The sequence below is a fragment of the Gossypium hirsutum genome, chromosome D09 (assembly GCF_007990345.1).
Source record: "Gossypium hirsutum isolate 1008001.06 chromosome D09, Gossypium_hirsutum_v2.1, whole genome shotgun sequence".
Lineage (NCBI taxonomy): Eukaryota > Viridiplantae > Streptophyta > Magnoliopsida > Malvales > Malvaceae > Gossypium > Gossypium hirsutum.
Window position 1 is genome coordinate 53,239,147 of NC_053445.1, and position 24,436 is coordinate 53,263,582.

Here is a 24,436-nt window from a genome sequence, read left to right on the forward strand (position 1 = left end):
CATGGCCAATCCATCCCATCTAAAAAAATGTTGAGATGAATATGAAGTTTTTTGTTTGTTGGTTTATTTTTTTTCTATTTACAGTATTCAGTTCATTTATAAGACTTCACTTTATGTTTAAGATCAACTTATTTAAAATTATGTCTCGTGTTTTTTATAAACTTTTTCAAGAAAATTGAACACTTATATTCATCAACGATTAAATAAAAAAACTAGTTATAAATAATAAATAATAAAAGTAATAAAATCGTTTTATTGTTGGGGAAGTCAACTCTTTTAAGAGAAACATTTAAAGTGTCGTTCTCTAGACAGTTGACTCGAACTTCTAGGTTTTGTCTCTAGTTTTTTGTGGGGAATTGTATACAGCTCAAAGAGAGAAGCGTTTCGATCAATGGAGGTAGGTAAAACTTTGATTGGTGGTTTGAGCTATGACGCTCCCATTAGTATTGGCACACCTATTCCAAGTCTTACATATATTTACTTTCATAGACTAAAACCCCCTCTGTTTGAACCAACTTTCTCTCACTCCCAACTATCAAAGGAAAAATAGTTGCAAATTTTATATTTTCATTAGTGCTAAAGTCAAATTTTAATTAGAAATTTAATATTAGAAACCCTGTTTACTTTTTTTCAAAGAAAACCAAAATTCCACAATAAAACCATAGAAAATCCAAATTGACTTTTCTCTCTAGATATTTTTCTTATAAATGTTTTCATTTTCATCATATGATATATTTAAGCAAATAAACAAAGAAAAAGAATTTCTGTGCCGAAGGGCATATTTCACAATGGGGAAAGTATGTTGCGTGGAAGAATCCGATGATGCCGGTTTAAGTCTCACCGGATTTCTCATCGTTTTAATCTTGGCGATTTTGTTGATGTCGATTTGTAGCCCTCAGCCACGACGTCCTGTTTATGCTGTTTATCGTTACCGATGATCGGAAAACGAATATACGGTGACTGCAAATTTGTTGAAATTGGTAAGAATTTACGAGCTCTTTTCGCTTATTTTTCCGGGAAAATTTGCTGCTTGGGGTTCAAATATATGGGTTGTCGATGTTTGAAGTATTGAATTATTGGATTCTTTTTTCTAATCTGAATAACAGTTCAACATGTTTTCAATCTGTTTGAAATAGATACGATTTCAAGTTTAATTTTGGAAGTTGTCTTATCATGAATTTGAGTTATTTTAGATTACTTATTTTCTTTTAGTTAAAAAAACAATTAGATCTATTGTTTTAGATTAAGTCAATTTATGTTCTAGCTAATTGATTTGAGTTCAATTTTTATAATCAAATCAAATTAAGATAAAATTAAGTTAATATGATTCAAAGTTGTTTTTTTACTATTCATATAATTTTCCCTTTGTTATAATTAGATTGATATATGAATTAAAAGAAAAGGGATAAAACCAATCTTTAAGTGAGACGCTCGAAACTAAAAAAAAGCAATTCAAGATAAAAAAAAAATTGATTGAACAAGTTTATATTTCTTAAATATGTTTTTTAAAATTTTTATTATTGAACCAACAATTTAATCGAGAAACCATGATCTAACCGGTTTAGCCACCATTCCGATTTTTAAAACATCGTTTATAATCATGTTTAAGGTATTATATATTATGTTATAATATGTCATAACTCTTGGTAAATTTAGAATTTAATCTCTATACTTTTTAAATTTCAAAATTAAAGTCTGTTAACATTATTAACTATTTTGTTAATTTTAAATTCATTACAATGTCATTTTTAGTTATATTACTACATTATTACCATTATGACATGAACACTGTACCACACGAAACCAGTCATTTGAGGTTTGGCTAGACCGGAGACTGCTAGGGGGAATTAACAACAAACACCTGAACTCGTAAAAATTCACAAGTAGCTCCTCGTTCAAGTACCGTCAACACTTCGCCATCATCTTCTCCCGTCACAAGATCTTCGAGATAGACACAACGGGAATGATATCCATCTCGAATACGGAAGCCGTTGAACCATCTCCCGGGCCGTCGCCACTTTACGCAAACTCGTCGATCAACTATCTTACCACCCCGAAGTGCTTCCGTGATACAAAAAGCCTGTAAAATTACGATGTTAAAATCGGAAGCGAGTAGAACCAATATATATCTCATACAGGCGTACTCGAAAATTTAAGTTTTCCACATACGTAGAGGATTTTAGCTCTCTACTTTTGGGAAATGAAGAGTTAAAATCTAGGGTTAATGGCACTAAACACCCTCAAGCTATCATGAAGATTCCAAATTAGTCCTTAGACTTCAAAACACTCTAATTGAATACTCAAATATTAGTCTTTTATTAACCAGGTCATTCTAGGCAAAAGTACCATGGAGGCTCTTGTACTAAGAACCGGATTGCATTTTGCCCCTCCCACTTAAAAAATGGACAAATTAATCCTTTTATGTTAGATCAAAGAGTAAATTGGTCATTTTGTTAAAATTTCATCCATTTTTACTATTAAAAACTGGTCCCTATATGTCAGTATGAGGTACACATGTTGCTGTTTCGTTATTTTGTTAATCATGTAAGTTTTTAACTGTAGAAATGGATGAAACTTTTAATAGAAAGGACAAGTTTACTCTTTGATCTAATGTACTAAGACTAATTTGCCTATTTTTTAGTAGGGGGTAAAATGCAATTTGTCACAGAGTATAGGGGCCTCCTTGATATTTTTACCCGTCATTCTAGTTGTCAATTTAGGCATTAAATGCTAGTTCAGATATACATGAAGCATATTTAGAACGCGTAAGTGTACCTACCTCACAATCGACTTGGATATGACGTGTTAAAGAAAACATACCATGTCAATAAAATTTAAGGGGTTAATTTTCTTTAACACGTCATCTCGTCTTATCATCATCAAATAAAAGAAGCTTCCGATCCACCAGTCATCGAAGAATTTCAATTCTTCAAAGCTTATTAGAACCGATCTTCAACATAAACACAAATTCCACAACATGAACAACCAATACCAACATATATCAACTAACAACTTAAACCAAAATATTTCACTACAGCACTACGTTCTTGGATTTAACAGTTAACGGAGACAGGAAAAACACTATTTCAACACGATCCAAAACAAAAACAAATGGTAAAGAAGTTTACCGGCACTTGAAGAATGTTAAGGCAGTAATGTAGTCCAATCAAGTTAAGCAGAACATTCAGCTTCTGTTTCAACAGCAGCATTTGAACATCTCTGAATCCGAACTGCATCGTTTTCAGGCATTTGATTGCATGCAGATAGTCTATAACCTTGAGTGAATCGGATTGCAAGCATTGTTCCACCAAGTTAATGACAGAATCAGCTTGACCCTTCTTCTCTTCGTGCTGCTTTACATAAAATCCTCGCCAATCCTATATCATATACATTTCACAAGTTAATGAGGAATTGTACTTTTTGCTTAATCAACAAAAAGTAATAGTTTGGTTGGTATGAAGGGGAAAAAAGAAAGGAAAAGTTACATTTTTCCATCATTTTCTCTGTTTGGTAGGAAGGAGAATAGGAAGAGTGAAGTAAAATGAGTGGATTTACAGTTTTCCTTCCCTCAAAATCCTGTCTTTCCAAGTGTAGAAAGAAACATTCATGAATTTAAGCTAATAATTTTATATGAAACTTTACCTTCCTTTCCCTCCATATTTTCTTTCCTCACCATTTTCCTTCCTTTTCCTTTCTACCAAACAAGTATAAAACTCATAACTAGGGGTGTAATCGAATAGTGGCAAGCTCAAGCTCGACTGGAACATCAATTTCTAAGCTTGAGCTCAGCTCCAAACATAATCCAACTACTCGAGCTTGATTAAGCTCGATCTCATTTGTAATTAAACTCTTTCTATAATAAAAATGTAACTTCATAAAGGAAAAGCTCAATTAGGCTCTTGTGTAATTTGTAATTAAGCTCTTTCTAATTTCATGATATAAAAATATACTAAAAAAGAAAAAGCTTGATTAGGCTCGTAAGCTATCCAAATAGTCTATTATAGTGTGCTCGAATTCGGCTCGATAGTTACCAGGTCAAATTCAAGTTTTTCCAAATAGCTTATGAGCACCAATATCTCATCTACACCCTTAATCATAACCTCGCTAAAAACACCCAGTTCAAAGCCATGAAACAAGAGCAATTAGTCCAAAACAACTTAAATGAGGGGAAAAAAACACCATATATTTACACACATTAAAAACTTAACCAAAAAACAAAACAAAAAATACAACCTTGAAGTTAGGGTCTTTAACAGCTTCATATAAAAGAGGCCATCTTTCTTTAACAAGTGACTCCCATAAACAATCCGACCGGCATATCTCTCGCCAAACCCGAGAACAACAACCCAATGATGAAAGATCCGGAACCTAGAAACCCGAATACCCAAGAATATCTCATTTACTTTCAACTCAATACCCAGAAAAAGAAAAAAAAAGAAAAAAGAAATGAGATAAAGCAAGTAAGCGAAGAAGCAATCTTGAGAGCTATATCATTTGGTAGTGTACTGTACGAGTAATCTGATTGATTCATGTGGGTTTTTTTTTTTTTTGAAAGTGGGATTTTGTGTTTTGTCTGAAATTTATGGGAACTAGAGGATCTGAGAAAACATGTTCGATTGTCGGATTCTTGCAACGTGGGCCAAATTTGGATTTGGCTGTCTGTTTTGAGATCGTGATTTAAAGTTACAAACTACGTCGTTTTAGGTACATGAATTTTTCCATTTGTTGTTGCCGAGTTATGGCTCAAAATTTAAATATTGAGGTAATTATATTACAGGAATTTGAAATAAATAAATTTAGTTTCTGTTTTATTAAAAAAATTAAATAAGATTAAATTTAAATAAAATTAATGTTAATGTATAAAAATATCATTTACTGTTTAATAAAGTTAATATATTTAAAGTATTCACATTTTTAATAATGTTAATGTGTAAATTAAAATTAAAATTTATGAAAAATAGATAGACTTATGACGTATTTTTTTACTTATGACGTATTTTTTTACTCACTTTGTAAATAAATTCTAGTATATTTTATTCCATGGGCAATTATCTGATTTAAACGATTTAAATGTGAAACAATTCAATTTAGTATGTAATAAAAAAAAACATACAAACTAATCTAAGAAAATAACAAAATACAAACTAAGCCATCATTTACAGACAATAACACTTGCCACCTATATAGTCAAAAGATGAACACACAATACAAATTCAGACATGAGAGTAATTAAGAACTGTGTTTCTAAAAAATATCAACGGATCTTTTTGTAAAGTGCGAAGGTGGAGAACATGGTGAGGACCACCAACAAGATGGCCGCAAATAACGAGAATGCGATTGCGGTTCCAACGTGTCGACAGAACTCGTCGTAAACGTTGCAGATTTTGTCCCACCGGACGTGGCTGTTGCCTCTTAATCCGATGTATGCGACGCCACCAGCAGCACCGGTGGCTGAGGCGACGATTCCCACAAATACCTGCATTGTATGATCAAGATTGATTAATTCGGTTTGATTTATTTGATTATAAAATTAATCGGATCTGAAAATCAATTTATTTAGTTAGTTTGATTCAGCTGATTTTATACTGATTTTCCAAAAAAGATTAAATTGAAATTGATGGAATATCCCAACCTATTAATTACTTTTAGGTGAATCTATAAAAAAAAAACTTAAAATTTAGTTAATTTGAGCTCGAAATGATCCAAATAAAAAAGATTCAAACCCGAAATGATTTTAATTTAATATGACTTGACCCTAAAGATCGATTGAAAATTTTGAATGATATAAATCTAAAATAACTTGAACCCAACATTGTTTAAATTAGACAAGATGTTTGAATTAAGAATCGATTAAAATTCTAAAAACCTTACTTGAATATAAAATGACCTAAAAATGTATCTAAAAATAACTTAAATTCGAGAAGCTCGACTAACAAACTTAAATTTACCCGATTCAAAACAAATCAATTGACAGCCCTTAATGAAAGGGGTTTGAAAGGAATAATTATGAGCCTTACCACATCCATTAATGCAAAGGCGAGCCAGATGGTGTTGGTATAAGAAGGCTTGCAGCCGAGCAAAGTTGATGCGAGAGCAGTGATGATGCTGTATAAGCCTGTTGTTGACAGTGCTGCCATAAAGTATCTGCACAATTATATAATAATTATTTTTATTAATTACATTATTATAAAACTAGATTTCTCATAGTGGTTATCGAAAACTCATTTTATGAATATAATATACCGAGATATAATTTAAATAATAAAAATCATGATCCAATAACATCGATCTTGGAATTTTTGTTTAATACTAAATCTTTATCCGACCTCGACATGATATATCTCTCATATAATATGATCTCGATTTATTTTGAAACTCACGTAATCGATAAACTAATCAAAAAATGACACATGATATGCTAGTGTATAAAGACCAAAATTTAACATTAAAAACGGATGAAATTTGATAATACTTTTTAATCTAACAAATAAATATTGATTTACTCATTTTTTTTAAATAGAGAAGACAAAATATAATATAACTTTTCAACGTATTCATGTGAAATGTGTACATATATCGAATATAACCAAACCCGAGTATAAGGTAATATAAGTTAAAAAAGACTTACACAAAGGCAGGTGAATCAGTGAACTCGGCCGAATAAGGAACCCTAACTGAAGTAGGCAAGCCTGGAACAGGAACCATTTCAGTTTGCTTGCTAGTAGCCATAACCACCACAGCAATTACAGCTGCAGCAAACAATACCACCCTAAGACCAACATCTACAGCTGAATAATTAAAAGGGCATTTGCTAGCAGCAACCGTCGTTGATGGTGGTGTGGTTGTCGTCGCCGCTACCGCCGCCGGTTTATCTGTAGATTCCATTGTTGAAATTAAAAGGAAACTAGAAAAGGCAAAATGATGGATATATAGAGAGTTATGAAGTGATGGAATGGTATTTATATAATGAAAATTTTGAGTAAAGAAATCAAATTTGGTTGGAATTCCCCGCACGCCATTCAAAAGTTGATTACTAATTTCAATTGTTGAGATTTCTTATTTTTTTAATTTAATGTTTTGAATATTATGTTAGCTTCTTTTTTTTGTTGGGGACTTTTCTTGCTGTTTCACACCATGTTGGAGAGTGGAGGATGAAATTTATTGTAATCTGCAATTGGTTCTGGAATGTTGGTCAAATTATGCTGTGAGTCACAGTACTTGATTCATCCACATCTTATCATCCATATTTAAAAACGTATTAAATGAATATTTTTAAAGAAAATAAAAGGCTCGGATAATATTTACAGGCCACTATACTCCACATTATCCATCCATACCATATATGTGTTGAATATAAAAATAATTTTAGATAACGGTAGATTGTCCCACCACGATCGAAAATAATTGAATACCTTATATATATATGTCAACATGGTTTTTGCAATTTGGGTTAATGTTGATATTATATTGTTTCAACATTTGACTAGGGGTGGGTTTGGATGGGCGACTGGATGCGGTACGTTTAGTTTACTTTTTGTCTCACGCTACAATATCTAATCTCACCGCCACCGCTGTTTTTACACTAACCGGAAGAATTTTTTTTTTAGAGTTTATATATTTTTATGATAGTAAAAATATATTTTTATTATTTTAATAGTTTATATATTCATAATTTTTAAAATTTTAATTTTTTTTATCATTTTTAAAATATTAAAATTTAATTTTATCATTATTAATTTAAATAAAAAAAATCTATTTTAAGCAACCAGCCCCGCTGGCTAAGCGACTACTGCTAGCCATATATATATATGTACATATACAGTATTTGTTTGAAAATCAAATATTTGACTTTGATGTAAGATGAGGAGAAAAGATAGGTTAGTTTGCATAACAGAGATAGCGTTCACATAAGGAAACTTCATTTTTTATATAAAAAGGGAAATTTTGATTTAGCCTCATATTTTAAACATTGATTTTGATTTAAATATAAAAATATATATTTTAATTCAATTTTATAAATTTAAATAAATGAATATATCATTTTATTTTTTTATGTTGGATAAGTATAATTATTTGTTTATGTGATATCAGTAATGGTGCTAGTGGTTTGTGAAAATTAAATTAAATTAAAATGTCATGTATAAGATTACGCAAAATTAATATTAATATATTACATTATAAATTACAAAATTAGGACCAAATTTATAATGGATATAAATGTTGAGGGCTAAATTTGACATTATGACTGTAAAATAGTCTAATCCACTTTTTTTATGGGCCATTGTTATTCGGGTCTAACGAATGAGACCTTTGCTCAATGTCAATGTTTTAATAATTAGACTCATGGTTGAATTGATCAAATTACTAATTTTTAAGTCGATATTCGATCATTTTAAAAACCCATAGAAACAATAATATATTATAAAATTAGCTATACTGGTTCAACCTTTGATTTTTTGTCTCGATATCTAATTTTTTATTGGTTTTGAGCAATTTGCTTATAAGTTGATTGAATTTCTGTGTCTGGGTCGATATACATTTATATAGAATACGAATACTTTTTTATAAAACAATAAAGAACTGGGAAATTAGCATTTATGACCCTAAGCCATTGCTTGCATATGAAGTCAGATAGGGAGAGAGAGAGATTATTCAAGTTCAAAAATTCATTAAAATAACAATTCAATTCAATATCTAGAATCAAAAAGATAGTTTTAAAGCAGTCCAATCATTCTATACTTTGTATTAAATTAAAAAGAAAAAAAGTCAGAGAAAGTATGGCGAAAACAAAATGGGAATTTAAGAAAATTTCCCCTTTTTATGGCGGTTGGAATCTATAAGCTTCCTTAAACATGGCTGCTAAGCATAATTCTGAACTTGGTCCCTAATGTTTACGCTTTTTATCAGTTTAGTCCTAATTCGTTTTTTAATCACTTCAAGCGTTATTTTTTAAAATCACGTGAAAACGCTGCATTTCGAATAAAAAATGATAATTAACAGCATCTATTAAGAACTTGATAATCCACCAAGTGTTTGGCATAATGGGATGGTTGATTCAATATTTCATACGAATTGATCCCTCCATTATTAAATAGATTAATTTAATCTTTATATTATTAAAAATAATTAAATAATGTCAAATTAAAATAGAGTAAACATTATTGTTTAATAAATATCATTTATTGTTTAGTAATATTAATATTTTTAAAGTTTTTATGGTTTTATAAATTAAATTTTTTATGTTAATATTTTGTTAGAATAGAACAATTGTTTATTCTGTTAAAATTTGAATTTATATTCTTTTTAATGGTACAGAGAATAAATTGGTCCATTTAATAATAGAATGACTAATTTGATACAATCCCTATAACACATGGATCTCTTAGGTATTTTTTTTAGTTACAAAAGGAAGTTCAACTATAACGCTCAACCGATAATAATAGACTAGTTACTCAACTATTATCTCTCAACATTACATTTTGCGTCGTCAAAGCAGATTGTGAGAAAAAATAAAAAAACCTATTTGGCAACACCTTACTGCCTTGTGTATAGCATCAGCAACCATATTTGCTGTTCGTGGTACATGTCGAATCTCCGGTCCACTTGCCAATCCTTCGATATCCAGTTGTGAACCTCCGATGCTAATCTCGGCAATCCCACCATTTTAGCTCCAAGTATTAGGTCTACTGCTGTCCTACTATCACTCTCAATTAGCAGCTGACGCACCCCCTTCTCCCAAGCTGTTTCTAACCCATCAACAATTGCTCGGAGTTCTGCCTCTAGGATCGAGCTAACACCTATGTTACGCCCATACCCAACTACTCAGTCGTCCTAGTAGAATCTTACTATCCCACCCGCTATCGCACTTCCAGATCGCATGTCAACTCCCCCATTCATATTAAGTTTATACCACCTTGTCCGAAGAGCTTCCCACCATGTCAATACAATCTGTTGAGACTCAAATGTCACCCACATTAATACATTAGACCAAAAAAAAATGGTCATGAAGACTTCATCTGTACTAAAATTTTGACCCCTGAAAATAGCCAAATCCGTTCTTTTCCAAAGTAAACACTATTTCCCATTGTCGCCCTTGGTAACCATTTTTGGCACATTTTTTACATTTTACTGCAACCAATATTCAAATTCGTTTGTAAAGAAATCTCTTAGGTATTTTGACCATTTATTTTCTTTACCTTGCATTTGTCAGTCTAAGTTAATGGACTTAGTGCATATTTATTGTTTTAAAATATAAAAAATTTAACTTTTTACAAAAAAAATTAAAGAGAATTCTAACTTTTTATAATATAAAAATAAATTTAAACCAATGGCTGGCACTCTGTTCAGAGAGGATCATCACTAATGAATAATACCTACCATTCCATTCTTTGAATTTATGGTTAATACCTACCATTCATGTTTTAATACATGATTTATATAATAGGCACAATTTGGGTTTAATCTCAAGTAATTCCATTCCTTTTCTTTAATTATAAAAAAATAAAAATTATTAAGATAAACTACACCATTAGTCGCTAAATCATAGGCAAGTTTTCGTTTTAATCACTTAACTAAAAAAGTTACAGTTTGGTTACTGAACTACTCAAAAATTTTTCATTTAAATCAGTGAGCTATTCAAAATGTTTTATTTAAGTCATTAGATTGTTAAGTTTTTTTAAAAAAAGAAAAAGTTCTATCCGCGAGTTCTAAGCAAAGATTCGATGATCGGTATGGTAGATCAATTCCAATTTATGAGTAGAAGAACATACATTAAATCCAAGTCGATCTGACGGTCAGTGTCGGAGATTAGAGAAAAAAGTTATTTGAATTTCGGTACGCGGATTCATGACGTCCAAAGTTATTTTATGGAAAAAAAATCGAACAGTAGAAGAGAAGGGAAAAAGAGTTTTTGATTGATGCAGACAGTAGTACGAACAAAGAAAGCTATATAACATTGGTTTTACTAGTCTATTGACTAAAATGAAAGCTTCTGGTGTAGTTTACCCAAATCATTAAATCATTTCGCATTTTATAATTTTTTTGCCGATTGAAAAATAAATAAATCATATACTATTTTAATGAAAAGGAAATTGAGATATATTGCTACATTAATTTTTTTAAAACCATAACTTTTACTTAACCATTAATTTGCACCAAAATAAACTTAAATATTATTTATACCATAACAAATCTTTACATACATTAATATTTTCTTTGAAATCAAACCTATGTTTTTTTGGATAAAATAAATTCAAAGTAAATATATAAAAACTTACCTTAAAAAAATTGAAAAGTCGAAGCACTTTTTTAGTATTTTAAGTATTCATATATTGTGAAGGAGAAATGGTATATTAACTAATGAAAGAATTTTTATATGTAAAATTTACACGACAAAACGAAAGGGAAAGCCTGTTAATTTTTTTTAATTATATCATTAAAGAACACTAATTGGGTCTTAAACTCTTAATTATTTAAATGAAAAATAAAGGTTAAAGTATTTGGGAGGTCCCTGTATTAAAGAGGCCGGATCAGTTTAGTCCCTATACAATTAAAAATAATCAAATAAGTCTAAACTGTAACGGAGTTAACATTTACTGTATAAAAAATGTCTTCAAAATTATTCTTTTCAATTGCAGTTCAATTACAAGCAGAAGATTTCATTTACAAAATGGTAAAAACTTTAAAGATATTAACTCTATTCCAATTTGGACTTATCTGATTTTTTTAACAGTAAAAAGACTAAATTGATCCATTTAATAATTAGAGAGGTTAATTTAATCAAATTCTTATGATACAAGGACTCCGAAAATAATATATTACCCAATGGAATTAATTGGTCAAAAATCATAAATATCATTTTTGGATAAGACCAACGGACCAAGTCACGTTGTTAGGTAATTAAAATCTGGAAGTCAACGGATTTATTTTATTGATTAATAATAAATCACGATATTTAGTTATCTTTTATTTAATCTTCTAAGTATTGAATATGTTAATTGATGATTTGCAGATCAAGAAAAAGCTTGAAAGTGATGTGATAAAAACTTAATCCTTTCTTAATTCAAGTTGGAGTAGGACCCAAAACTCTTTATTATTAATTTTTTCACAATTTTTTTTATTATTTTATTAACATGATATTGAGTATTATGCTATACACGTGAAATGTTAAACGTTAATAATGATAATAATGGTAATTTATTCAATAATTACAAAACTTCAATCAGTAATGTCAATAATAATTTGAAGGTTGTAAATATAAATATATTTAAACTGTAATAGTATTTTAAAATAGATTAAAATTAATTACATCGAACATCTTCAAATTATCACCCTTATTATAAACTGACCCTCAAATTTTAAAAAATTTAGTTACTATCCTTATATTAGTAAGGTTATATCAATAAAACCTTTCCATCACTGAAATCTTGACATTGAAGCTTTTAAACAAACTATTGTTCACTCCCTCTGTTTGTTAGTTTTACTGCATTTTTAAATTCAATTTTAAAAATATACAATAATATTTTACTTTTCTTTTAAATTTTCCTTTTACATTATGTCGTATAAAATTTTACGTATCATTTAGTGATTAAATGAATGATTTTAATAATAGAAAAGCTTGATTGATATAATATCAATAGTTTACGAATGTAAAATTCAGAGAGCAATTTAAAGTGAGTATCATAAACCGAAGATGTTTAGTGCAATTAACTCATAATATTGTTAATCGAAATAATAAAATAGTTAATTCCACTAAACTTTAGATTGGTCTATTTCAAAACATTTTAAACAATCAAAATTTTCCTTTAGCCTAATTACCTATCAGTTTAGGTGTTGAATGTAAATTCAACACTAAAATAAAAACAAATTATAAACTCTTATATGCTTAATTGTGTTAGCAATTTAGATTTGACATATTAATAAAAAAATCAATAAAACTTGGAAAAACTATTATTTTTAATACATTAGATCCAAATTTTCCATAAAGTACGCATGTTTAAAATTTGATAGAAATTAATTCCTAACTAAAACATAAATCATGAATCTTAAAATGTTCAAAAATTTATTTTGTAAAATAAAATGAACAAAAGGATTTCTTGAGCATTAAAGTGATAAAAAAAAAGTGTTTACTTTGTGACAACAATTCTCAGAAATGTCTTAACATTGTTGAAGCAAGCTTTGTTGAGACAAAGGTACCATAGTTCCAGTTTTTTTTGACTCCGATCTTCCCTGCCCTACGATAGAATTTCGTTTTTCGTAAAGTCTTCCAATTTTACGTCCCTCGCTAAACCAATGTTTAGTAGACTAGCAACCATGGTAGGAATATCTGATTTCAAAGACGCAGCCAATGCCTGACCAAATTGATTCATTGAAAGACAACTATTAGCTTTAGATTCTTCAGTACACAATTCTGAAAGAAATGACAAGGTTTTCAATTTTAAGAGGGAATTGATGGTACAATTAAAAATTATTACCTTCTTATCCTCCTCTTTTTGATGTTTAAGAACTTCTGAAGGCCATTCGTTTACCAGCTTTTCAACTTCAACTGTAATGCTCTGCTTCCTTCCATCGGATAGAGTCTGTCATGAATAGAGTTCATCTCATAAACATTGTAAGACCAAAATACATTCAAGGGCACATAGAAAATAAGCTCAAAATATCATGCTAAAAATTTTTAAATTTTTATGAACTTATGAGGGCACGCCACATGTAACTGTCTGGTTATTCTATTAACAATGCCAGCTTTTAAGTGTAGAAATGGATGAAATTTTTAACAGAAAAGACCATTTTGCTCATTTTTTGAGTAAACAGGGCAAAATGCAATTTGATTCCTAATACAAAGGCCTCCATAAGACTTTTACCAATTATCTTCCTTTTTATTTTAAATTCCATTTTGTTCTATTTTCCCCTACCTCAGCATGCTCGATACGGGTGGAGAATCCATGGGAGGATGACTTAAATTATAAACCACAAGAAGGCATAACTTGATATGATACCGGATTTACCTCATTAAGGGATTGGATAAGAGCTGCAGCATCCTCGGGCTTGCGTTCTAGTAGTAAAGCCTGAAAATGCAGAAATAACATGTATAGGTCATCAAATATCATGTTCTTTTATTTACTGAAATCAATTTCCATACAGGCATAGAATCAAAAAGTACCTTGGCACAAGCAAAACCAGTGGTGAGAGAAAGCTGCTTCATTGACTCAGATCGCAGTTTCTCAATATTCCACAGTGACTCAGTGTCTCCTATTACCAAGAAATGATAGATCAATTGCAAGTACAAGGAAAAAAAAAATCATTCATCTGGCTCTCGCTTTATCTCTCTCTCTCTATCTCTCCCCCTTTATCGGTGCCCCCTAATTTTCTAACCCTGGGCTAGAAATTCACTGCCAAAGATTATCTAAGTCTATTCAGAAAGCTGAGTAGCTTTGTAGTCACAAGTCAAAAACCGGAATATATTCTTACCGACCATCACCACTAAGCGAGACAGTTTTAAAAAGAAATGCAAATCACAGAGAAGATCCAAAGAGATGCAAAAGAAAGGAACTAAAAACTCAGAGATTATAGACCTCTTCGGATGGCAAATTCCATCCAAGTGTCAAAAGTAGTCTGTCGTAGTTTAACACCAGCCTTCATAAACCTCTTCGAGTACTTAGAGATCAACTCCCAATCATTTGTATTGTAACAAATGCTGCAACATTTAATCCAAATAAATATTAAATCAACTTAAAGGAAGCATGAAAATAATTACACATCCCTTCAACCAAAAAAAAAAAAAAGAAAACAACTGCGAAAACTAATCTGTTAAGTTTGGGGCACTTATTGGAACACAAAATCGAATATTTTAGAAAATTAGTCAGAAAAAGCATAGCAGGTCATCTATTTGTACCAATATATAGCTTGTTCATTCAAAGAACAAATATCCAATACTGCAAAGTCATATAGACACACATCACATTCAAATAGCTCGGATTTGATTGTCTTGAGTGTCCTAGTGCAGGAGAGCAAAAAGGACAAGGATCAAACTTGAATTGAAAGAGAATGAGTCTTTCATGCCAGGTCAATTTTTTCATAGACTTAAAATTTTATTGCGAATAGGGAAAAAATGTTATTAAAACAGGAATTCTTAGGGCATTTAGCAATGCAAAAGTGAAACATGTGACATAACTGAAGACTGATTTACCTGAAAACGATATCTGCAGTGCCAGCTTGTAACGGTAAGTTGTTCCTTTTTAGAAGCCTCATTACCTCCACCATGAGTTTAGCATCATTATGAGCCTTAGCATACGACTGCACTCCAATAATTAATTATACGTACAAAAGAATTTGAAAATTGAACAACTTGATTGATGAGTCAATTATACCAATAAATGATGTGCAGATGCAACACTAGGAGTCAGTCCATAAACATTGTGCAGCCACAAAGCTTTCTTTCCTGCATAAGCATTCAAGCTAAATCATATTCATATAACTACATTAAATAAACCAGGCAGTATGCATATATTTTAAATAACAAATAAATTTCTGCTAACTGGTAATAAAGAACTAACAGTAAAACTACAGAGAACTGTTCGAGGCCTATAAAAAGACTAATTTGGTCAAACTGATTCTTCAGGTTTCTTAAGTACCCATGTCCGAAGCACTATCCAAGAACCTTCGTAATGTGTAGAAAAACTTTGAAAAAAATTGGTCTTTGACACATATCAGCATGCCAAACTCCCACTCAAGTTAAATTAATATAGGCTTAAGATATGAAGAACAATAAGGCATACCAAAATCAATGGCTCCCACACGAGCACAAGTCTTGGCAACTTGTTGGCAGAGATTGCAATTAAAATTTGAATGAATCCGTAGGTTCGATAATCGCTGCAACCAAAAACCAGACAGTACATCCATAAACAACAAATGCTTAAAACTAACAAAACAAGGGAAACAAAGATAAGGAATATACAAATCTTCGGAGATTCTGGAGAACATCGAAAAGAAGCTTAATATCTTCACGATTTTTGCAGTTTCCAATCATTGACCATAGAGAAGCATTCGGAGGCATTGTTCGCTTAACATTTACAGATTGAAGCATGTCATCATAGAGTTCCTTAACTGCCTCTGAATTCGACAACACAATCCAAACATTAAACATAAAACAAAAAGCTTCGGACATGATATCAAACTAACCTAAGATAGAGCAAATCAAGTACCAGTTGGATTGCTATTAACTGTTCCAGCTTCTGTCGAAAAAAATGTCCTTGAAATCATCGGATAAATTGAATGCAGTGGCATTGGATAAGAACAGCTTCCATTAATCCCTGTAAATTTCAATAACTAAAAATTAAAAATACATAAACAATATTGAATTGTTTATCTTCTTTCTCGGCGAGAACTAGTGAGTTTTTCTACTACTTAGCTAATAACGTAATCAATTAGCATTGAAACGAACAGGGAAAAAATAACAAAATTAAATTAAATTATTTAAATAACCACAATCATTTCCTAATGTATTTGAGTATCCAAACGAAGTAAATAAAAAAACACAGAGATTTTGACGGTACCTGAGGAAGCGTCACTATGAATTTGGCATTGAAGAGAAGAGCAAGGAGATTGAATCAAAGATGAGAGGTAACGTTGATTAGAATTGAAAATAATTGTTCGAGATCCTAAAACCCTAGCGAGATTGCGAGCGTTCGAAAGGACTTGCATCTTTCTTTCTATTTTTCCTTTTCTTTTCTTTTGAGTTGGGACTGAGTGGTAGCTGAGTCAGGTAATGGAGCGGGTTAACTCGGCGGGTTTATATACGAAAACTCGTATGGGTTTTTCTCTTCTTTTCTCTGGAAGTGGCTGATTCAGGGTTTTAGGGAAGAAGGAAGGATTTACTTCCTTGGGGTGGCGGTCCATGGATCTTCTATGGACCTTTCACTTTTTTTAAGCATAATTCATGGTTTAACCCTTGAACTATATTATTTTTTCATTTTGATACTTAATAATTTTTCCACTTTATACTTGTAACATCATTTTTATCTCAATTTAGCTCAAAATTACAAAATTACCAATAAAAATGTACTAGGTGTGATAATTTTATTGGACGCCGGTAATTTTTTATTAATAAAATGGGACGAAAACAATAATTTAATCATCACAATTGAATAAAAAATTTAGATATCAAAATTTTTAAAAATACATAATTCAAAGGACAACGTGACTTAAACTTTTTTAATATAGTAATTCATTTTATGCGAAATTAAAAAAATCATTATCTATTCGTGGTTTATAATTGTTCCTCTCAATAATATCATCTCCAACACAAAGAAAGGTGATTACTAATTAATATTGATGTTCAAGTCTTGATTATTAGTCTTTCAATTTATAAGCTTGTAATATTGACATATTACTAAGTTTATTTAAAAAATTGACATGCTTAATAATTTATTTTAGGGTATACTATAAGAATAGTCACTTTTGTTTATCTTCAGATTATATTTTAATCACTTATGTTTGAAATGTTAGGTTTTAGTCACTTATGTTATCATTTTGATACGAAGTGGTCACTCTACCGTTACATCCGTAACGGTAATCTTATGTGGCAGTCCAAATGGGTTTTAAATGTCAACTTGGATGTCCAACTAGGATGAGAATAAATTTTTAATTAAATAAATTTAATTAATTGAAAACTTTAAATTGATTACACCTTGAGCTGGAAAAGAAAAACCGTTCGTCTCTTTTTATTTTAGTTTTCTTTTTCCATTTGACTGAGAAAGCTTTTCTCATTCTAGTTAGACATCCAAGTTGGAATTTAAAATCCATTTAGACTGCCACGCAGGATTGCTGTTAGGGAGGTAACAGAGCTTAACGGTAAAGTGGCTACTTCGTAACAAAACGATAATGTAAGTGACTAAAACATAACATTTCAAATATAAATAACTAAAATGTAATACGAGATAAACAAAATTGACCATTTTTATAGTTTACCCTTTATTTTATTTACTAACATACTATTTAATTATGGTTTTATTCTCTTTATTATGTTAAAATTTAATATCTAACCATTTTAGTTTAATTTGACTTTATTTAAGTTGTGTATTTTTACAATATTATATTAAATTCAATTTTTAATTATTGTGGTTTGGATAGCTTGAAATTTTAATAAACATGTGTTGACGATATAAAAAATATGTGAATTTTAAAAAAATTCTCTTCATCAATTTAAGGGCATCAACTAACTTGATATAAATTTAAACTTATTGATAGCATTATAAAATTAGAATAATTAAATAATCCTAAATTAAAGGGATTAAATCTCAAATTCCGTCCTAATAAAATGGCAAAGGAAAAAAAAACAGATTTCAGGATCCGAAACAATGCTTATAAAACGAGGTGGTTATAACTAGTTTGAAGTTCCGGCCGTGATTTATCATTGTTTTCCGATAATCCAAACCAGTTCAAAACTAATGTAAAACAAGCAATATCATCGAACATCCTCTCGTTGAATTCAGTTAATTAGTTAAAGCTATTTAATAACAACCATTGCTTCTTTTGTTCCATTAACATAAAGGTCGTTTTCAAATAAATAAAAGAACTGTAATTAAGAAGTAAATTACTGTTATGTTTTCTTTTCCCTGTTTTAAAAAGGGTAGCAGTGTGGTTCTGTTGTCTAAAATCGGAATAAGCAGAAATGGGTTGCGGTAAATCGAAACACGTCGCGATTGAAAACACCATCAGCCGTAAAAATTCGATAGTCGGATCGAGGAAGGGCAAAACTCCGGAAATCGGCATCGGAGAATCAAGTAAATTACTTGAAAGAAATGCTACCTCATTAATGGAAGAGGAGGGTAAAATTGTTGTTAGTAGGAAGAATTCGAAAGCAGAATTCAATAGGGTAAAAACAGAGAAGAGAAACGGAGATATGGAAACGGGCTGCGGTGAAACGGAATGCGACGCGGTCGAAAACACGATGGGTGGTGAAAATTCGGGCGAAGCAAGTGAACTTGATAGAAAAACTAGCTCGTTAAGGAAAGAGGAAGGCGAAATTGTCGAACCAGATTCTATAGCGGACGATTCCAAGGTTGTCGTTGATGGAAACAGTGTAGTCGAACTCGAAACAAGCCAAGTTGGTGGAAACATGAGCTTGTTGTTAATTGAAGAAGATGGCAAAGGTGTCGTACAAGATTCCGTTGTAGACGATTCCGAGATTATTGTTGATGGAAACGGTGTGATCGATAGCGTAGAATCGAAGGAACCCATTGAAGAAACAAGCGAACCCGATGAAAACATGAGCTCCTCAACGAAAGAGGAAGGGGAAGATTCCATTGCAGACAACTCTGAAGCTATTGTAGATAATGAAAATGGCATAACTGAAAATGCAGAGCAAAATGAGGGGAATGAGAAGCTGACATTTGGTGAAGAAACTAAAGGAGATGATACCTTGGAGGACAAGCAACTAGACGAAGATGATGCAAAAGAAGGAAGTGCAAATGGTATTGTGATAATTATTAACTGAAGATGGCATTTTATTACTTTTTTAATGGATTCACTGATTGAATTTAAGTCCTTAATGTTTGTATGTTTTCAGAAGAACCAGACACTGTGAAGGGAGAGAAGTTGGGAAACGAAGCAAAAACAACGGAAGAAGTTGAAGTTTAGATCCCCAGTTGCTAAAGAAGTATTAGTTATTATTAAATGAAATTTGGATGTACTCACAAAAAGGGTTTTTAAATACTTACATTAGTGTAAAAAGTTTGGTGAAAATATCTCTCTAGACCCTCTTAATTTATAAATTGAGCAAATTAATCCCTCACAAAAAAGTTGAAACAATTTAATCCGGGTTAATTTTGAAAGTTAACAATTAATGTTCAATTTTCAAATTAAGAAAGACAAGAGAGGTTTTTTACCAAAAAGTTTTATTTACTTCAATAAATTTTTATTGATTAATATTTTAAAATTCAAATTGTTGAATTTAATGATATAAAGTTATAATATACTCAAAGTCTTGTAGCCTCTCTCTATATATATGCTCAAAGTCTTATACAAAGCCATCTACGAAGCGTTATATTGGATGTCATTTTTGGCACCAGTGAGCCACCAACTACGGGTGTGACCACTCATAAATAGATAATTGATAATTCAACTTTATCTCTTTTTTCTTCTTAATTTTATAATATTTTTTTGCATGCAAAAAATACGAATGTGTTTTTCAAGTGGGAGACGATATCGAGAATTAGACGATTGTACACCGTATCTGTATACCGCCATATGATAGAGGCTCATCTTGGGGATAAAGTAAAATACACTTCCAAATTTTTATTTTTTTACAAATACAATATTTGTAAAAAAAAATTAACTAAATAATTTGTCAATACTGTGCAGTTTCTATGGACGTAGTATTCCGAGCAAAAAAAATTACAGCCCTCATACCATAATGGGTTAACAGGCAGCAAATGTTGCTCGTGACAATTAAGCTCTTCTTTTTGGATTAATTTGGGATTTAAAATTTTCAGATTATTTAATATTGGTTATTTTCGTATTTGGATAGTTAAGCTTCAAGTTGTTTTAGATTCAAATATAAAGGTTAATTTATTTTGTTGGTATTATGGATTTAAATTATCTTGAGATTGGATCTGTTCATATTTAAGTTATTTTGTATTTAGATGGATAGGAGTTCTGAGTTGATTTTTTTTATTAAATTTGATTGAGTCAAAATTAAATTTGAGTTAATTGGACAAAAATTAATGGTTGTTTACAATTTAATCATGCAATTGGACTTCCAAATGCTTTAAATCTTTGTATTCTTTGGACATTTAATACTTTTTTTTTAGATTTTAAAATTGAAGCTTGATTATTAATGAAGTTAAAAATATTTTCTTAAATTTGGTCGTATTACATTTTAAAATAAAATAAAATATTTATTTGCTAATCATGTAATAAAAAGAGTATTATGTAATAAACTTAAATTTAACAGTGATATTGATATTATTATCAATGTAAGAAAATGTGGGTTTCAGTGCGTTAAAATCTTATCCTCTTATTTAAGGGTTGGAGAGATGTTATTAGTAATTTTATGAATTTGTATAAAAATTTATACAAAATTAAAATTCATGTATACAATTGCATTTTAAAACTTAAGTTCATTTATAATTTTGATATTTATCTCGAGAAAAAATTATGTAAGAATTAAATAATCAAATAAATATTTAATTAATATTTTTTTTATTTTATTTATCACCTTTTTTTAGTCAGATATAAAATAAAAATTCAAATAAATGTTTTCAAACTAAACTGTTTAATCTAATAAAATAGAATGAAATAAATACAAGGGTAAACTATAAAAATAGTAACTTTTGTTTGCCTCATATTATATTTTAGTCAATTATGTTTGAAATGTTACGTTTTAGTTACTTACGTTATCGTTTTGTTACGAAGTGGTCACTCTACCGTTAAACTCCGCTACCTCCCTAATGGCAGTCCAAATGGGTTTTAAATACCAACTTGAATGTCCAGTTGCTGGGATGAAAATAGATTTTTAATTAAATAAATTTAATTTAGACTATCACGTATGACATCTAAATTAGCATTTAAAATCCATTTGGACTGTCACGTAGGACCGCCATTAGAGAAGTAACGGAGCTTAATGGTAGAATGACTACTTCGTAACAAAATAATAACGTGACTAAAACATAATATTTCAAACATAAGTGACTAAAATATAATCAGAAACAAACAAAATGACTATTTTTATAGTTTATCCTAAATACAAATAACTTGATAGGTTTTATTATTTTATTCTTTTGTTATCTTTATAGAATATATTCTTCAGGGTTCTCGTCCACAAGTCATCCAGTGAGGCCAACAAGAAATACGAAAAAGAATCTTGGAATTATTGACTTTAATATTTTAGTTTTTTTGTTCAATTACTCTTAAAATGAAAATGGTTAAATTCTGTAATTAGTCCCGTATTTTTATTTTATCAATTGAAGTCCCTTTACTTTTTTTAATTGGTCAATTTTAGTCATTATACTTTTCAAGTTTTGAAATTTTAGTCTTGACTCCAATAGTAACAGATAAATCTGTTGGTTAAATTCAATTACTCGTATTATACTATGCTTATAGTCACAACATAAATGACAAGTTGGCATGACATTATTCATATAATAATATGTTTGGTGCATCAAATTTTAAAAATAACAGAGCTTAATGAATTTAGCAGTTATTGTTTGATGATAACCGAAAATTTTAAAATTTAAAAAATTCAGGAACTTAAAATGACCAAATAAAAGTAGAGAGATTAAATAGACAATTTTTACAAAAGACAAAGACAAATAGTAGAATTTAACCTAAAATTGTGAAAATAAAAACAACATAAATTTTCAAATTAAAAGAGATGAAAATGATATCTTCACGTGCGAATGAATGGAAAGTTTAAACATTAAAGTCATAATCTTTTTTGTCTTTTTGTTGAATTACAAGTGAATGAAAAATTCCTAAAACTAATGCGATTAACGTTACTTGAACCTAACCTATATTTGGGAAGATAAACACCTTAATTACCAGGCTATTACGGGTTCACAAACTCACATCTGAAAAGATAAACACCTTAATTATGAGGTTATCACGGATTCACAAACCCACGTCTGAAAAGATAAACACCTTAATTACTAGGCTATCACGAATTTACAAACTCACGTCTGTAAAGATAAATACCTTAATTACCAGGCTATCACGGATTCACACATTATTTTTAAGGGGTTTTTTTCTTTTCATTAAAAAAAGTTATCTTACATTTTTTGCAGAAGAGAAATGATGAACAAAGACACATTCTTAGCTTTTTTTTTTCAACAATTATTGATTTGAATTTTGATTCATCATTTCAATCACCAAAAAAACTCTAAAATTAGCCAGAAAAATCAACAGCTAAAATCTTAAGCAGACCATCAAAACAAACACCTTTATCATCACCACCGCCCAATCTAATCATCGCTTTAATATCTTCATCGGAAGCCGAAAACCCAGCCCAGTTCATATAACTTTTCAAATCTTCGTGGCTTAATCTTCCATCTCCATCTTTATCCATAACCTTGAAAACATCTTCCATTACACCGTAACTTGAAACCTTCTTTCTGTTATTATACCCTCCTAAAACGCGCTCGAACTCGTCGTACTCCACGAATCCGTCGCTGTTTAAATCCGCTAATGAAATCATCGTCCCGATCATTTCGTCGGCATCTTCGGAACCGTATGAAAATCCGGCGTAAAATCTTCTTAAATCGTCTCTGCTTATCTTCCCGTCGCGATCCGCGTCGAGTACCTCGAACGCCGATCTGAAATCGGTTTCCGGTGTCGGAACTCGATTTTCCGGCCGTCTCAAGGTTCTTTCCGACGGACACATTTTTTTGTTCTGTTTTTTTTGGGGGGGGGGGAAGGGTTTGATTACTGGCAAATAACTTGAACAATTTGGCTTTGATTTTCATGCCCTATTTATAGAGGGACGAAAGTGGGACCCCCGTAAAATTGGAGATTCTTTTAGAATTGTCAACACACGGGTTTTTTTTTGGGAAGATGCCACCTAGGATTTTTGCCATTCGATCATTCGTATGGAGTGACGTTATGACATAAAAATACAGGTTAAATTCTGTTTAAAGTCTCTGTAATTTTCGTAAATTTAAAATTTAGTCCAATTCCTCTATTTTTTTAATTTAAAAATAAATGTCTAATTGTTAACATCGTTATACTTCTTTTTTAAATTCTAATCTATTACAATGTAATATTTTCACATGGTTACAAAATTAGTACTTTTTTTATTTTAATGGTATTAACAATTGAACTTAGATTTTTTAAATTCGAAAATGAGATAATTAAATTTTTAGAAATAAAAATAGAAGGTTAAATCCTAAATAATTTTAACAAAATATATAAATTATTAAAATAATTTGATATATTGTTAATGAAGTGGAGTTTGTAAAATCAATATTATATCAATCAAATTAAATGTATTTAAAACACGTGAATTAAGTCTTAAATAGTACGATCTTATTGCATGGACACCTTAGATTTGACATTTTAAGAATTAACCCTCTTAAATTTTAATAACAATTTCTTTTTTATTTTAACATATTAAATTTAAATTATCCGTAAAATAAGTATATACATATTTAAAATTTGATTCTCATGTTTTAAAAATGTTTCGTTTCAAGTCCTAGCTGTCATGTAAGCACCAAGTTGACTTTAGGTTGATCGTAGGACCTGATTAGTACGAATTAGTACTGATACTTTGAGGATTCAATCGGAACACTTTGAAATTTAAGGACTAATTTGAAAGATGAAGCATGATTTGGGGAGTTATAGTAAAATTATGTCATATTATTTCTTTAGGTTTAGATGGATTTTCTTTTACGGAGTTTTGAGTGGTAGGTTGGGGTCATAGGTCACGTGGGGGATTTATAGTGTTCAT

General features: G+C 30.3%; 5 protein-coding genes across 6 annotated transcripts; 1 reads left to right on the forward strand and 4 right to left on the reverse strand.

The window, feature by feature from the left end:
* Nucleotides 1-1,693: 1,693 nt before the first annotated feature.
* LOC107926349 (uncharacterized) lies at nt 1,694-4,627 on the reverse strand. Of its 2 annotated transcripts, XM_041101412.1 has the most exons (5): nt 4,478-4,627; nt 4,234-4,368; nt 4,032-4,104; nt 3,129-3,377; nt 1,694-2,080 (listed from the first exon to the last, which is right to left on the reverse strand). In XM_041101412.1, exons 2-5 carry the CDS (start codon nt 4,260-4,262, stop codon nt 1,838-1,840), a joined length of 594 nt encoding a protein of 197 aa, XP_040957346.1. In that variant the 5' UTR covers nt 4,263-4,368; nt 4,478-4,627; the 3' UTR covers nt 1,694-1,837. The 2 variants fall into 2 exon arrangements, with proteins under 2 accessions (XP_040957346.1, XP_040957345.1); XM_041101411.1 differs by lacking the exon at nt 4,032-4,104 and having other exon boundaries at nt 4,478-4,626.
* A 438-nt stretch (nt 4,628-5,065) lies between these two features.
* Nucleotides 5,066-7,329, reverse strand: LOC107926369 (CASP-like protein 1D1). The gene is made up of 3 exons (XM_016857209.2): nt 6,629-7,329; nt 6,018-6,144; nt 5,066-5,476 (listed from the first exon to the last, which is right to left on the reverse strand). The coding sequence occupies exons 1-3, from the start codon at nt 6,883-6,885 to the stop codon at nt 5,255-5,257; spliced, it is 606 nt and encodes a 201-aa protein (XP_016712698.1). The 5' UTR covers nt 6,886-7,329; the 3' UTR covers nt 5,066-5,254.
* Nucleotides 7,330-13,078: 5,749 nt separating this feature from the next.
* On the reverse strand, nt 13,079-16,924 carry LOC107926361 (uncharacterized). The gene is made up of 11 exons (XM_016857201.2): nt 16,551-16,924; nt 16,200-16,307; nt 15,953-16,107; nt 15,774-15,867; nt 15,366-15,436; nt 15,185-15,291; nt 14,571-14,692; nt 14,159-14,247; nt 14,004-14,063; nt 13,473-13,577; nt 13,079-13,349 (listed from the first exon to the last, which is right to left on the reverse strand). The coding sequence occupies exons 1-11, from the start codon at nt 16,696-16,698 to the stop codon at nt 13,233-13,235; spliced, it is 1,176 nt and encodes a 391-aa protein (XP_016712690.2). The 5' UTR covers nt 16,699-16,924; the 3' UTR covers nt 13,079-13,232.
* A 1,681-nt stretch (nt 16,925-18,605) lies between these two features.
* Nucleotides 18,606-19,811, forward strand: LOC107926465 (uncharacterized). Its single transcript, XM_016857310.2, has 2 exons — nt 18,606-19,469; nt 19,565-19,811. The coding sequence occupies exons 1-2, from the start codon at nt 18,668-18,670 to the stop codon at nt 19,633-19,635; spliced, it is 873 nt and encodes a 290-aa protein (XP_016712799.1). The 5' UTR covers nt 18,606-18,667; the 3' UTR covers nt 19,636-19,811.
* Nucleotides 19,812-22,720: 2,909 nt separating this feature from the next.
* LOC107926352 (calcium-binding protein CP1) lies at nt 22,721-23,436 on the reverse strand. The gene has a single exon (XM_016857188.2). The coding sequence runs from the start codon at nt 23,372-23,374 to the stop codon at nt 22,880-22,882; it is 495 nt and encodes a 164-aa protein (XP_016712677.1). The 5' UTR covers nt 23,375-23,436; the 3' UTR covers nt 22,721-22,879.
* Nucleotides 23,437-24,436: the final 1,000 nt, after the last annotated feature.

What these genes read in the sequence shown, in the direction of transcription:
- LOC107926349 (XM_041101411.1), bottom strand. Translation starts at nt 4,531, where the DNA reads ATGAATCAATCAGATTACTCGTACAGTACACTACCAAATGATATAGCT. An exon ending in CAAATGATATAGCTCTCAAG is followed by an intron (nt 4,369 to 4,477) that starts ATTGCTTCTTCG and finishes TCGGGTTTCTAG; the next exon opens with GTTCCGGATCTTTCATCATT. An exon ending in TTAACATTCTTCAAGTGCCG is followed by an intron (nt 2,081 to 3,128) that starts GTAAACTTCTTT and finishes GTAATTTTACAG; the next exon opens with GCTTTTTGTATCACGGAAGC.
- LOC107926352 (XM_016857188.2), bottom strand. Translation starts at nt 23,374, where the DNA reads ATGTGTCCGTCGGAAAGAACCTTGAGACGGCCGGAAAATCGAGTTCCG.
- LOC107926465 (XM_016857310.2), top strand. Translation starts at nt 18,668, where the DNA reads ATGGGTTGCGGTAAATCGAAACACGTCGCGATTGAAAACACCATCAGC. An exon ending in AAAAGAAGGAAGTGCAAATG is followed by an intron (nt 19,470 to 19,564) that starts GTATTGTGATAA and finishes GTATGTTTTCAG; the next exon opens with AAGAACCAGACACTGTGAAG.
- LOC107926361 (XM_016857201.2), bottom strand. Translation starts at nt 16,698, where the DNA reads ATGCAAGTCCTTTCGAACGCTCGCAATCTCGCTAGGGTTTTAGGATCT. An exon ending in CATCTGCACATCATTTATTG is followed by an intron (nt 15,292 to 15,365) that starts GTATAATTGACT and finishes ATTGGAGTGCAG; the next exon opens with TCGTATGCTAAGGCTCATAA. An exon ending in GGAATTTGCCATCCGAAGAG is followed by an intron (nt 14,248 to 14,570) that starts GTCTATAATCTC and finishes TCTTGGTAATAG; the next exon opens with GAGACACTGAGTCACTGTGG.
- LOC107926369 (XM_016857209.2), bottom strand. Translation starts at nt 6,885, where the DNA reads ATGGAATCTACAGATAAACCGGCGGCGGTAGCGGCGACGACAACCACA. An exon ending in ACTGATTCACCTGCCTTTGT is followed by an intron (nt 6,145 to 6,628) that starts GTAAGTCTTTTT and finishes ATAATTGTGCAG; the next exon opens with ATACTTTATGGCAGCACTGT. An exon ending in CCTTTGCATTAATGGATGTG is followed by an intron (nt 5,477 to 6,017) that starts GTAAGGCTCATA and finishes CATACAATGCAG; the next exon opens with GTATTTGTGGGAATCGTCGC.